At 46.2% G+C, this 14,123-nt stretch overlaps 1 protein-coding gene across 2 annotated transcripts in view; it reads right to left on the reverse strand.

The window, feature by feature from the left end:
- The window catches only part of KIAA0930 (KIAA0930 ortholog), a 59,264-nt gene extending 52,145 nt beyond the window's left edge, over positions 1-7,119 (reverse strand). For both annotated transcript variants that reach the window (XM_044281100.1, XM_044281099.1), the window contains exon 1: positions 6,855-7,119. In XM_044281100.1, the coding sequence (XP_044137035.1) occupies positions 6,855-6,999 (145 nt within the window). In that variant the 5' untranslated portion in view covers positions 7,000-7,119. The remainder of the gene's footprint in view (positions 1-6,854) is intronic.
- Positions 7,120-14,123: the final 7,004 nt, after the last annotated feature.

Genomic DNA, 14,123 nt, shown 5'->3' on the forward strand with positions numbered 1-14,123 from the left:
TTAATGGCCACGCTCTAGTGTGAAATCAGCTTAAAGGAGAATAGGGAAGCTAGAATGCGTTGTCCATCAAGTGGTGTCTGCGGAAGCGTCTATTCTTAGCAATGAAAACACGCGCCAGAAGTTTTCCTCCACAAACATTGTGAGGATGGAAATCGTAATCTGTGCTGAAGGAAAACAAATTCCTGGAATGGTTCTCACATATCCTCTAGATTCCTCTCAGCTTCTTAAGAAAAGTGTGGAAAACCTGAGACTCGCGATGTCTCCCCTGTCTCACACCACGTGCCTGGCGATCACACAGGTGACAGCGGCTACTCCACAAACAGAGTGCCTGTCAGAAGACAGCTGTTCCATCTTCATTTCTGGATTCAGAAGCCCCCCCTCAAGATAACGGTGGAGGTTCTGGCCCCAAGCGTCGTAAGGGCTCATGTACAAGAACATGTCCGGCACGCAAACAGCAGGTCACAATATACGGGCACCGGCTGTGTGCTCTCTGTATCTGCAAGAGTGCTTCCGTGGGATTTCGGTACGTGCCTTTTGCGGTCTACAGAACTCGCCCCGCATGAGCTCTAAGTCGTGGCACGCCATTTACTGGCAAAGTAAAATTCCTTTTCCTTAGGCCTCATGCACACGAACGTATTTTGTTTCCGTATCCGATCCATTTTTTTTTTTGCGGATAGGATGCGAACCCATTCATTTCAATGGGTCCGCAAAAAACGTGTGCTGTCCGCATCAGTATGTCCGTACCTTTGCTCCGCAAAAAAAATAGTGCATGTCCTATTTTTTTTTCTAGTTTGCGGACAAGAATAGGCATTAATACAATGGATCCACAAAAAAAAAAAAAAAAAAATGATGCCATGCGGACCGCAAAACACATACGGTCGTGTGCATGTAGCCTTATAAATTTTCCCTACTACCAAGGGCAGCGATGGCACAATCCAGCATTACTTCAGACCATCACACCTACAGGTGGGCAACAGGGCATGCCCATATGTAGCGGCTGTATACACAATGGGGGGCTGGTTTGGGTCTGTATAGAAGTTCTATCCAGAGATATGTGTACAAGGCTGGGGTCTGAGGTCTATGGGGGTCATTTATTAAGGGATCATTTAAGAAGTACCTTTTTTGACCGGCCATGTGACAATATTTAGTCGCAAGGCTGGTTGGATGGGGGCCGCGCCGGAACGCTCGCCCTGGTAAACTTACTAACAATTTATGCGTGGAAGAAGTCATATACGCAGTCAAAAAACTATTCCAGCCAGGGGCACAGCCTGCTGTAGATTCACCCAATTTAAAATGCAAAAAGCCGGTTTTAGTAAATGACCCCCTATCTCTTTATTAGGAGGTCTGGTGTGTGGTATATATTATTTCTGAGGTCTGCTGAAGGGGCCATATGCACTTTTGTAACTGAAATTCAGACGTTAGGGGCATCCCCTATATAAATGGGTGGAGAGAAACAGATCAAAAGAACAAATCTTGCACTGTGCACTGCACCCGCCATGTTTTGGACGTTGTGATGCAGGACCGGATCTGTCACTTGACCAATTAAGTTATAATGGGGTCCACTGGATTCTGTCATGGTTGTCCATCATTTTAACGGTAAGAATAGGATGCACTATTCTTACGTGAAATCTTATAGAACTGCCAATGTAGGAGCCTCCGACAACAGCATAAGCATAGCTTTACCATGTCAACATCTATAAACAGATTGCTTCCGTGGGGGTACTTGGACTGTAAAGGTTGAAAACCACCAAGGTGGGCAGCACGGTGGCTCAGTGGTTAGCACTGGTGCCTTGCAGCGCTGGGGTCCTAGGTTCGAATCCGACCAAGGGCAACATCTGCATGGAGTTTGTATGTTCCCCGTGTTTGCGTGGGTTTCCTCCGGGTGCTCCGGTTTCCTCCCACACTCCAAAGACATACTAATAGGGAGTGTGAGCCCCATTGGGGACAGTTGGATGATAATGTCTGTAAAGCGCTGCGGAATTAGTAGCGCTATATAAGTGTGTATAATAAATAAATAAGGTAAAAGATAAAATTTAGACTACCTGCAACCAGCACTAGGGGGAGCTCATGAGATATATGCACTGAACTCAATAATGCAATTTTCAGAAACCTCCTAAGCTCCCCCTAGTGGTGACTGTTGGCAGACATAATGTTATCAGCCCACCTTATGTCTATGCAGGGGATTTAGAGTTTTGTATCAGACCTTCAGCAGGCAAAGATCAGATCAGTAAGCCAGAAATCCATAATAGTGAGCCCTCAGATGAAAGCTTACACCATTACAACCATGGATTATACCATGAACCATTGTATGGACAATCAATCATCACCGCTGAGGCTGCTGGGACTTGTCCAGTGTCAGCTCTTACGGTCTACAGTCCACCCCTCCCTCACCTCATGTTTAGAGATCGCTCAATGGAACTTTCTAAAGCAATGAGTGACTTATGTAACCAGGGTGTGAGACAATTCTCCATCATTGCACAGTGGACTGGAGATAATACAAAGTAAACATGCTGGGTAAGTGCGATACGGGTGACTCCCGGCTGATTACACACTGGCGTGCGACACCACATTAACCCTCCAGGGAACTGAGAACACATGGGGCGGAGACCTTCATAGGGGAGGTGGCTGCAGAAGAGGACTCCACAGTGGATGGCACCTGTACCTCAAATGTATGGCTACACAAGGAAGTCATGTTTGTAGATGTCCATTACAACCAACCTCTGACACAACCTTGGTTGGATTTTCTCTGGCCAACCTAAAGGATGTTCTCCATTAGATACATGGGTTGACCATCTAGCTTGGGAATTGGGAGCTGTGCACTGGAGACGAGGGGGGAGCAATGTGATAACGACGACCTATCCTGAGGATAAGTCATCATTATATTTACCAGGATAACCCTTTAATGCAACATATTTAAAATGCGATTCTGACTTTCTACGTCGTATAACTGTATATGGAAAATGGTGTCCGGCGGTGACATCCAGTCACTACAATAAGCGAGCTCTGCAGTGGCCAAGGTGACCAAACATGGACGACAGGAAAGTACCTAACACTACTGAAGTATGGGTGAGGGCTGCCTAAGAGTTGTTTGGTGATTAACCTGCTAATCACTGGTGGAAGGAGGAAGATTACCCAGCTCAGATGGCATGAGGAACTGAGATTAACCGAGATACAAAACAAGGATATGCAAATCTGTACACCAGGCAACGTCTAACAATAACGTTTAATTACAAAACGTAAAAAAAAAAAAGGGATATCAAACCCCTAGAATGACCCCACTAATGTCTGGGACCTTCATATAGGTTATACTTACCCCGCTCCTAGTCATGTAGATCAAAACATCCGGCAACGGGGGTGGGGGGCAGCCAATAGTAGGCCACGACAGGGAGAAGCCCTCCTTAGCGTCACCTGTGAGATAAGTATAACCTATATGAGGTGCCCGGGCATTGTAAGGGGGTGGGATAACCCCTTTATAGGGTCAGCTCCCCACAAATATGTGGCATTATGCTACAATGCTCCACCAAATACAGTAGGATCATGGTAGTAGATCTCCTGACATGTCTGGTTTAGGAAATGCTTGTATTCCCCATGTAAGAACAATTCTGGAGCATCTATTCTTATGACTCTATGGTGTGCCATTCCTTTATTATTCCTGCTAGAAGTTATGAATAAATTACTAGCTGTTTGCTGGGAAGGTCCATGTGAGTGTTACCAGTTGGGAGTGTGTCCCTGTACAGTATGACACTATCCAATCAGTGCTGCCAGTGTCAGACTGTGCAAGAACACGCCCCAACAGGTAACACCCACCTGGACCTTTATTGTAAACTGCTAGTAATTCATTCATGGCTTCTAGCAGGAATAATAAAGGAACGGCACAATGAAGGGTAATAAGAATAGATGCTCCAGAATCGTTATTACAAGAGTGATGCAAGGAGTCTGGTCCTTCTTCCCCACATCGCCATTATAGGGACACTCGCTACACTGTGCTGATGTCTGTAATAGAAAAATGGAAGTGAATAGACCACGCGGATACAAATGGTGACATCACTCACCAGCGTCTTAAGGGTGCAAAAGGAAAAGAGGCCATTTTTTCTTACCCTACCAACCAATGCTTTACACACCCAAGGTGGGAGGGGGCTCAGCACAGCTCAAACCATTTACAGTTTGGTGTCACATTCCAGCCTCTAATAAAAGTTTGAGCCACTTTAACATCTTCAGATGGACATCCCCTTTAAGTAGTATAACTAATGACAACAAAGTGGATAAAAAGTTTAGAAAAGTTGACGGATCAGCAAATCAGATTTAGAGACTGAGCAGCCAGGGATTAACAGTGGACGTGGCGACGCCAACGTCTGTCAAATGTCGGGTGATCTCTGCTAATAAGCCAAACATAGACTCTCTCTCTTAACCACCCCACTGAGGGGGTCATTCAATGGTAAATATAGCACTAGCTTGGCAAGGACCTGTTAAATTTAAAACGCTAATTCACAAGGTCAAATTCTGCCCCTTCAGCCCAGCCAGGTATTACATGGTCACCCACTGGGCACTATGTAATGCCGAACCATATTTTTGAACAATGTGCCATCTGCATTTTCTGCAGACAGTGCACTGAACCATTAATTTCTATGGGGCCATGCGCACATTGGATTTCTGCGGATCTGTGTGACCATTCCGCAAATTATGGAACATGTTCTATTCTGGTCTGCGCTGCTGGAGAGAATAGTCATTTCTTTTGATGGGAGTGAAAAAAATGTGGATTCCACATGGAAGGTACTGAAATACGGACATGGCCTAATGCTACACTTCCACCGAAATGGCCTTGTGGCTGGCCGAACTGCACCCAATCGTATCAGCTGATCGTTGGAGGTTCAAGAGCTGAACCTGAAGAGATCAACCGATCTCAAGGGCAGCCGCTTCCTTCAGTGAGGATCCACCTCAATACGGAGAAGAAGAAAAAGTCACAACTGAAAGGTTTCCATCACGACTGGATTTTCTAGCAGAAAGTCAACCCCAAGATTGCAGGAACCCGTGAACTTACCACAAGCAGAAGTCATGGTGGAGCCCCGGCTAACCTGGACTTGGGCAGTTATACACAAGCTAGTGCTCAATTCTATCAGAAGACTGACAGGAAGTCCTGGAACAACCACTACCTCCATGCTCCTCACCTATGTCCTGTGCTGAGAACTTCCAGGACGGACATCAGCAGCTCGTCCTCCTGCCCGCATTATTCTGAAGCTGCTGACTTCAGGGATAGTGGCCCTTTAAGTGAAATCATTTTAATATCCCTTTCCTCACCACAGACAAAGACTCTCCTCATACATATCCGATGTGATATCATTGATGGCTTCTCTCCACTTCTTTTCTGTCTAGAGCTCAGGGGAACACAGCTCTTAAAGGGACACTACACCTTCTAATAAAGACAAGCTGCTGATATCAGTCACATCTATGGATGTCGATCTTGGGTTCTGGACTGTCTCCCTCCATCCCATTGAAGAAGACAACAGTCAGTCTGAAATGGATTGGATTAAGCAAATGACACAAGAATAGACTGACTTTAGGGTCCCTTAAATGACACAACAAGCCCAAAAGGTTCAACCTGGCGGAGCGTCTCCCCCCCCCCCCCCCCATTTATTAAAGATGACATCACACAGCAGAAAAACCCATTCATAAATCAGACAAGAGGCATAATAATATCACGTTATAGATGAGGGAGGGCAGGGTAGGGTGGGTCTATGACACTCCCAGGGAGAAGTGACAGATTGGAGTCAGACGGCTCACTGATGATATGATCAGAAGGCCTTTGTTCACAGATAGGAAACCATCAGAAAGGAATAAAACAGTCAGAGGTAGGACTTACATCTTCTCCTTCTAGGAGAACCCCCAGGATTATATATAAAACAAAGCAAAAACCCACAAATCAGCATAGAATAAATATAGAAGACTATAGTGAAGGCACATAATGTAGAATGACAATAAACCTAAAAAAAAATTATACACTAATATTTTAAGTATATAAATCTTATATAAAAAAAAATTTGATATATATATATATATATATATATATATATATATATATATATATATTACAGCTGTAAACTTAGAGCAATAATAATATGGTAAATAACATAAAATCACCATTTACTTTCATATATTATACACAGCAAAATACTAATAAAACAATGCCCACTATTATAATAAAATAATAAGACGTGGATCCATTAAGTCCCACCAGCGGCCGGACTGTCACACTCATTATCATGACCCCGAGCCATAGAGGGCTCCAAAACAGAGACCCCCAAATAGCAACCCAACGTCAGGCGGGTACAGAGCGCCCTCCTCCTATCGGTGACATAGGTAGGTACAGATTATCACTATGTAGAACGGTTTCCCATAGACAATAGCGTCAGCCCCTAGAGATTTTAGTTTATTTTTTTATAACTTTTTTTTTTTTAAACTAAAAATGTTCAGTTTAAAGTCATTGGGAAACAAAAAAGTAAATAAGTACATAAGAATTTTTGGTCAGATGGCCTGCCACTGCTGACATTTGTAGTTCGTGGCTGGGGAAAAGTATTTTTCTGGACAGCGCACTGGTCTTGTAAATGGCGCAATGTCAGAACAGCGATCGCCTTGTCGGATACAAAGACAAAAAAAATAAAAATGAAGATTTATTTGAATTGATATTATGGAGCAGCTTTGTAGCGGGGACACGGACACTATTATGGTGATTGGTAGTGAGGGGGGTGTATGGTCAGTTCTATGGTCACCTAGCCCACCACAATGGCCTCCATTACTGGACATTCCCATACTGACCCCCCGAATCCAGACTGCTCCCCCCCAGTACAGCATCCACTCACCCAGGCCGCTGATTTCCTGGCGAATATTGAGGCGGTTCCTTTCGTCCACTATGGCTGAGATCATTTGCTGGAGGGAGCGGTCCAGACCCCCGTTCTCCTCTTCTCTCTTCCCAGCCCGACTGTGGCTCTTAACTGCGGCCATCATCCATCCGGAGCCGCCGCCGCTACTCTCATCGCACTCAGCCCCTCGTTCAGTGACACCCTGCCAGTGACAGAGACCCCCAGTCAGGCGACACTTCCGTCTCCCATAGCGGATCAGCCGGGAGCTTCCTGCAACACGCTGGAGCGATAGCCAATCAGCGACCAGTTCAGCTTCACAGAAGGCGGGGCGTTAAGAGGGTTATCCAATCAACTCTCAAAGTGAGGACCGCTAGAGGCGCGGATATGGGAATGAATAACCAATGAGAAGCCGGAGAAGATTGACAGGGGGCGGAGCGGAGCGTCTCATCCAATCATTGCTCGGAAAGATGATTGCATAGGATCTCTACAGCCAATCAGCTGATGCTGTGGTTTAAAGGGACTTTTTGTGTGTTATGTGGCTGAGGTCAGGTGGGGAATGTGGCATGTGCGCTGCAGACAAGTTCACCCTCAAGGTGGGCAGGACTGTGTGTGAGCTGAATACCTCATCCTGGGTGCGGCCCCTTGACTGCATCCCATCTGCCATTGTATCTCTGCCAATATCGGGATTTCCCATGATTCAGTAATCATGTCAATCCGGGGCATTTGTACTGGCACTTTATGGGGGACATTATGGGGGGCATCTACTGGGGACACTATATAGGGGCATTTTGTACTGGCACATTATGGGGGCACTATATACGGGCATTTTATACTGGCACATTATGGGGGCATCTACTGGGGACACTATATAGGGGCATTTTGTACTGGCACATTATGGGGGCACTATATAGGGGCATTTTATACTGGCACATTATGGGGGGCAAAAGGACCTTTGATGATGTAATATCGCTCACCACGTGGTGAACGCGGTGACGTCATCAAAGGTCTTGAAAGAAGACAATGCCGGCTGCGCGATCAAGTGGATGAGGTGAGTTAATTTTTATTTATTTTTTTAACCCCTCAAGGCACATTTTAGTAAGCATTCTGTATTAAGAATGCTATTATTTTCCCTTATAACAATGCTATAAGGGAAAATAATAAAATGAACAGAAGACCTAACCCAAACCCCGAACTTCAGTGAAGAAGTCCGGGTTCGGGTCTTGGTACCACATTCAGTTTTTTTATCACGAGCATGCAAAATGCATTGCACTCGCACTGAAAAAACTGAACCACGCACGCAGTCAAAACTGACTGAAATTGTGTGCGCACTCGCCGCAGGTTTCCCGTAACTCAACACGCGACTCTTCCGGGACAAATCCGGGATGCCTGAGTGAAAGAGGCCTTAGGCCCCCTGCACACGAACGTGTGCTTCCCGTTGCCGTATTGTGGACCGTATTTGCGGATCCGCAAAACACGGGTGCCGTTCCGTGGGCATTCCGCATCCCAGATGCGGACCCATTCACTTGAATGGGTCTGCAAATCCGGAGATGCGGAATGGTGCGGAACGGAAGTACGGAACGGAACCCTACGGAAGCACTACGGAGTGTTTCCGTGGGGTTTCGTCCCGTACTTCAGTTCCACAAAAAGATAGAACATGTCCTATCTTTTTCCGGAACGGCCGAAAAGCGGACCCATTAAAGTGAATGGGTCCGCAATCCGCTGTGGCTGCCCCACGGACTGTGTTCGTGCATTGCGGCCCGCAGCACGACCACGGGGGTGCACACGTTCATCTGCAGGGTGCCTTGGTGTTATATGTTGCGGTGTGAATCACTGTGTATCACTATGTAGTAGGGTTTTCCAACTTATGACTTATCCTCACGACAAGTCATCGGTATCTGATCGGTGGGGGTCTGACACCCAGGACCCCCGCCTATCAGCTGTTTGATAAGGCCCCAGTGCTCCTGTGAGCGCCTCGCTCTTCTCGCAGCTTACCAAGCAGCTGTGTTTGGTATCGCGGTGAACCTCATTTACTTCTATGGGGCTGAGCTGCACCTAGGCCATGTGACACATGTATGTGTCATCACTTGGCCTAGGCAAAGCTGAAACGCCACCAATCATATATTGATGGCCTATCCAGAGGATATTAAATACTCAGAAAACCCCTTTAATGTGATTCTGTAAAAAATTAAGATCAGACATCACATATTACATGACTATCTCTGATCCAGATATCTCCACATTAATTGCTGCAATTGCTCTGCTACATTTATTTCAAGCTGGCAGCTTAGAGGGCGTGCACTTTCTAAAGGGGTGTGTCCTTTCTGCTGCAGTCGGTGGCAGTTGAAGAATGGAACTGAACATGTAGATAAACCTCAGTAAGCTGGACAGAGAATTTAGAAAAAGGACAAACAGCAGGTGGCGCTATAGAGATAGATTTCATTATATAACTCAGTGGCTATGCTAAATTTTTTATTACATGCAATACAAAAGTATTCAGATCCCGGAGCTGGTTTGAAAAATGTAGATTATTTTTCATGGGACAAGCCCTTTAATACTGTAGTGTAGTGTTGCTGCCATGTACCCACCGAGTCTGGACACCCTTTGCAGCACTGCAGTAGAAGCTGGCACACCACTGCTTTAGTTGTGCCTCCATTCCTATTTGTTGTTGACCAAGGAAGAGCAGTGCCAGTCAGAAGGGGCCATTATGTTGTGCCCTGGGCTGTCTTAATAGTGGACAATGCAGCATCTGTAGATAGGGTTTGAGGTGTGTCCATATAACTGTGGTTGTTTGGTGGCTTTGTAAAGTATTTGTGCAGTAAGCTTATGTGTGACAGTAAGGTCAGTATTTGGCGGTGGCTTACCTTCATTGGAGGCACACCGCCTGACTGCTACAGGGCCCAGGGTCAAGAGAAGGCTGGCACTGAACTGCCTCTCTTTGCAGCATGAAAGGAAAGTATTTTCATGAAGCTGCCACTAGGGGGAGCTTGGTGCAAAGAGATTATTACAGTAACTGTATGCACTTAGCACCCCCTAGTGCAGTGGTGGCAAACCTATGGCACGGGTGCCAGAGGCGGCACTCAGAGCCCTCTCTGTGGGCACCCGCACTCTGGAAAAAGCCAATGGTGTACCAAAATGCCTTCGATTTTTCCTGCCATTCATCAGTGCAGGGCGCACTGTGAACGGCACAGGTGACACATTGAATGTAGGCAGGCTATTATAATAAATGATAAAGTACATGGAAGATATACTATATTGGACTGTAGTATTTAAGTTAAATTGCCGTGTTGGCACTTTGTGATAAATAAGTGGGTTTTGGGTTGTAGTTTGGGCACTCGATCTCTAAAAGGTTCACCATCACTGCCCTAGTGGATGTTGTAGACATCCAGTTTTGTACTATATATTGTGAAAAGAAGCAGTGATTTAGAGCAGTATGGGGGGAGACGGATCAATGTATTTTTGTCGGTTGTCTTGTGTAAATACATTGAGAAATATGCTGTTCAGAATGAGCGTCATATTTATTAAAGGGAACCTGTCATCAATGTTATACTGACGTCACTGAGGGCAGCATAAATTTGTGACAGAAATGCTGATTTCAGCGGTGTGTCGCTCATGAGCTAAAAGTAAGTGGTTGCCGAGAACCAGCATCATAATCATTGCAGGCCGGGCCTTGACAAGAGTCAAATCTACCTGAGAAGAGGCCTGGTTATTCATAATCTCCTGCTCTCTCGCCCATCTGCTGATGATTGGCAGTTCTCTCCTAGGAAGAAGGGGAGAAAACTAGGTAGAAGACTGTCAGTCATCAGCAGGTGGGCAGAGAGAGCAGGAATTCATGAATAACCATGACTCTTCTCAGGTGGCCGTGACTCTTTTCCAGGCCAAGTCTGTAATGATTATGATGCTGGTTCTCAGCAATCACTTAGGGCTCTTTCACACCTGCGTTCTTTTCTTCCGGCATAGAGTTCCGTCGTCGGGGCTCTATGCCGGAAGAATCCTGATCAGTTTTATCCTAATGCATTCTGAATGGAGTGAAATCCGTTCAGGATGCATCAGGATGTCTTCAGTTCCGGAAGAGAAAAGCGGGAGAAAATACAACAGCATGCTGCGCTTTTTGCTCCGGCCAAAAATCCTGAAGACTTGCCGCAAGGCCGGATCCGGAATGAATGCCCATTGAAAGGCATTGATCCGGATCTGGCCTTAAAGAGGACCTTCCACCAGGAAAAAGTATTTAAACTGACTATACCGACGTGTAGAGCGGCGCCCGGGGATCCCCCTGCACTTACTGTTATCCCCGGGCGCCGCTCCGTTCTCCGGTTATAGCCTCCGGTATGTTCCTACTTAGGCTCCACCCAGGGGAACCTGCCACGGTCTCTTTCTCCTATGCTGTAGCGCTGGCCAATCGCAGCGCTCATCTCATAGCCAGGCTATGAGCTGAGCGCTGCGATTGGCCAGCGCTACAGCATAGGAGAAAGAGACGCCGGCAGGTTCCCACAGCCGTTGCCCCGCATATGGCGGATCCACAATACACAGGGCACCGGCCGTGTGCATCCCGCATCACGGATGCGGACCCATTCACTTCAATGGATCCGCAAATCCAGAGATGCGGTTCTGAAGCACGGATCGGAACCCCACAGAAGCACTACGGAGTGCTTCCGTGGTGTTTCTGGCCGTGCCTCTGCACCACAAAAAAATAGTGCATGCACTACTTTTTTGCAGTGCGGACCATCGGATGCAGATCACGGACCCCATTCAAGTGAAGGGTCCGCAATCCGAATGAGGCTGCTCCACAGTCAGTGCCCGTGCATTGTGGACCGCTATTTTCAGTCCGCAGCACGGGCACTGAGCGCCTACGCTAGTGGGCATGAGCCCTTATACTATATTTTGCCCTGAGATTTTTTTATGCCTCTGGCATATGATCAGTATTGGGTCCAGACCATGGAAGAGGTGCAAATCTTTCTATGATACTTTTTCACTGTAGGTTCCAGTCTTGGTCTTGGCTTACAAATACCGATGAAAAATACTGACCATGTGAAAGTGGCCTAAGGGTCCATTCACACGTCCGTTTTTTCTTTCCTGATCTGTTCCGTTTTTTCAGGAACAGATCAGGACCAGATCTGGACCCATTCATTTTCAATGGGTCCTGGAAAAAATTTGTTTTGTTCCGTTCCGCATGTCCGTTTAAATATAAAACATGTCCTATTCTTGTCCTGAGAAATCGGATCCTGGTACAATACAAAGTCAATGGATCCGCAAAAAACGCATGACATTCGGATGTCATTCCGTATGTCATCCGTTTTTTGCGGATTCCGTTCCTGGAAACACATAACAAATTTTTTTTTTTTTTTTTTTTTTTTTTTTTTTAAATTTTTTTCCAAAGAAATCCAAACAACTTTATTTGATTATTGAAATGTATACATGTTCCCGTTTTTTGCGGATCCGCAAAAAACGGATGACATACGGAAACATTTTCAGGAACAACGGATCCGCAAAAAACGGACCGTTTTTCAGGATGAAAAAAAACAGGACGTGTGAATGGACCCTTAGAATGAGACCTGCAAGAAAGCCAGGAGGAGCACACCAACAGACATAGTTGCCAACATCTCTGAATTTGTAGAGACTATCGTAGACCGAAAATGGGTAGGGATTATGTAAGCGTTGCCCATAATTGGACGGTCCCAGTGGGTTTGTGGAGTTCAGGAGTTGATAGGTATACAGTGGGCTGTGAGAGGCCAAAGAGAGTGACTAAAGCCTGAGGAGATGAGCCGGTTGCTCCTTTGTGAGGATAGTGAGCTAGTGGTGAGACCTGGAGCTAGGAGCCCTCCAAGCAATCATCCCAAGATTGAGAGAGAGCCACGAGGCTTGTGAAATACTACTGCAAGGGAGCCAGGGTTGGAGTATTTTTCCAGAGCATTGTTTAACCCAAACAAGTTCAGCATTGTACTAGCACTGGTTCCCCTACGACCTAAATATAAAAGTTACTGCCAAGTTGAACTGTGCTCCTTGTTTCTAAATTAAATTGAAAGTGGACTCTGAGAACGGTGGACTGTGCTAATGGGACCACACTCTGAGAGGACATCGCAGACAGGAGGCAGGTGCAGCTCATCAATGCCTAAGCGGCATTCCCTGGATCCAAGGTTTGGGTAAGAGTAGTCAGCAATCTTGGGCACAACCTGCAATATGCCATCAGGGCATAGCACCCTTTTCATATAATTCCCGCCACCACCACAGATGTCCCATACATAAGTGGTGAATGCAGACTATAGAACCCCTGTAAGGGCTCCCCTACCACATAAGAAGACAGCACTACTTTAAATGCCACGTGATGGGGGAGGGGGTGGTACAGATCTTTCTTTGGGGTCGCATCTGTGTTGAGCAGCCCATATTGGAAGCATATATTTACATCAGATGTCAATATTCATTAATGGTTCCGCTGTAACTTCTCATCTCCGCATGGTTCTTCTTGCTGGATAATTGTCCATCCTAGGTGTTCATGACCTACTTACACATTAATGGGGTCATGTAATGGAAACACGTAATCTGCGGTCAATAAATCCAATGCACACGTGAAGCTCTGATCACACAGTGTGCACCACAAGGAATGTATATTTATTATTTTCAGCCAACATTTATGTAACTAAATGTGTTTTTTGGCTATGTATGCACAGGCATAACTACCAACAACTAAGGGGGCCCCATACATTTTAATTAGGGATCGACCAATTATCGGTTTTACCGATATTATCGGCCGATATTCAGGATTTTGACCGCTATCGGTATCGGCATCTATTTTGCCGATATTCCGATAGCGTATGGGGAACACAGATCGCGCTGCTGTCAGCGCTCTCCGTGTTCCCCTTAGCAGCACAGGGGAGAAGGAAGCAGTGTCTCCTCCCCCTGTGCTGCTGCTGCCGCTGCCGCCAATGAAAGGACAGGGGACAAGAGAAGGGGAGGGTCTGTGGCCACTGCGCCACCAGTGAAGAGAAATCTCTAATTTATTCATATACAGGAGGCGGGAGCTGGCCGCAGAATCACATAGCCGGCTCCCGACCTCTATGAGCAATAGCTGCGCTCCGCGGCACCAGAGGGGTTAACTAGCGCAGATCGCAGCTACCGCTCTTAGAGGTCGGGAGCCGGCGATGTGATACTGCAGCCAGCTCCCGCCTCCTGTATATGAATAAATGAGAGATTTATCTTCATTGGTGGCGCAGTGCCTAAGGGGACTAAAAGTTAGTAAAAAATAAAAAGTAAAAAAAATAAAAATAAAACACCAAA

The sequence above is a fragment of the Bufo gargarizans genome, chromosome 2 (assembly GCF_014858855.1).
Source record: "Bufo gargarizans isolate SCDJY-AF-19 chromosome 2, ASM1485885v1, whole genome shotgun sequence".
Taxonomy (NCBI): Eukaryota; Metazoa; Chordata; class Amphibia; order Anura; family Bufonidae; genus Bufo; species Bufo gargarizans.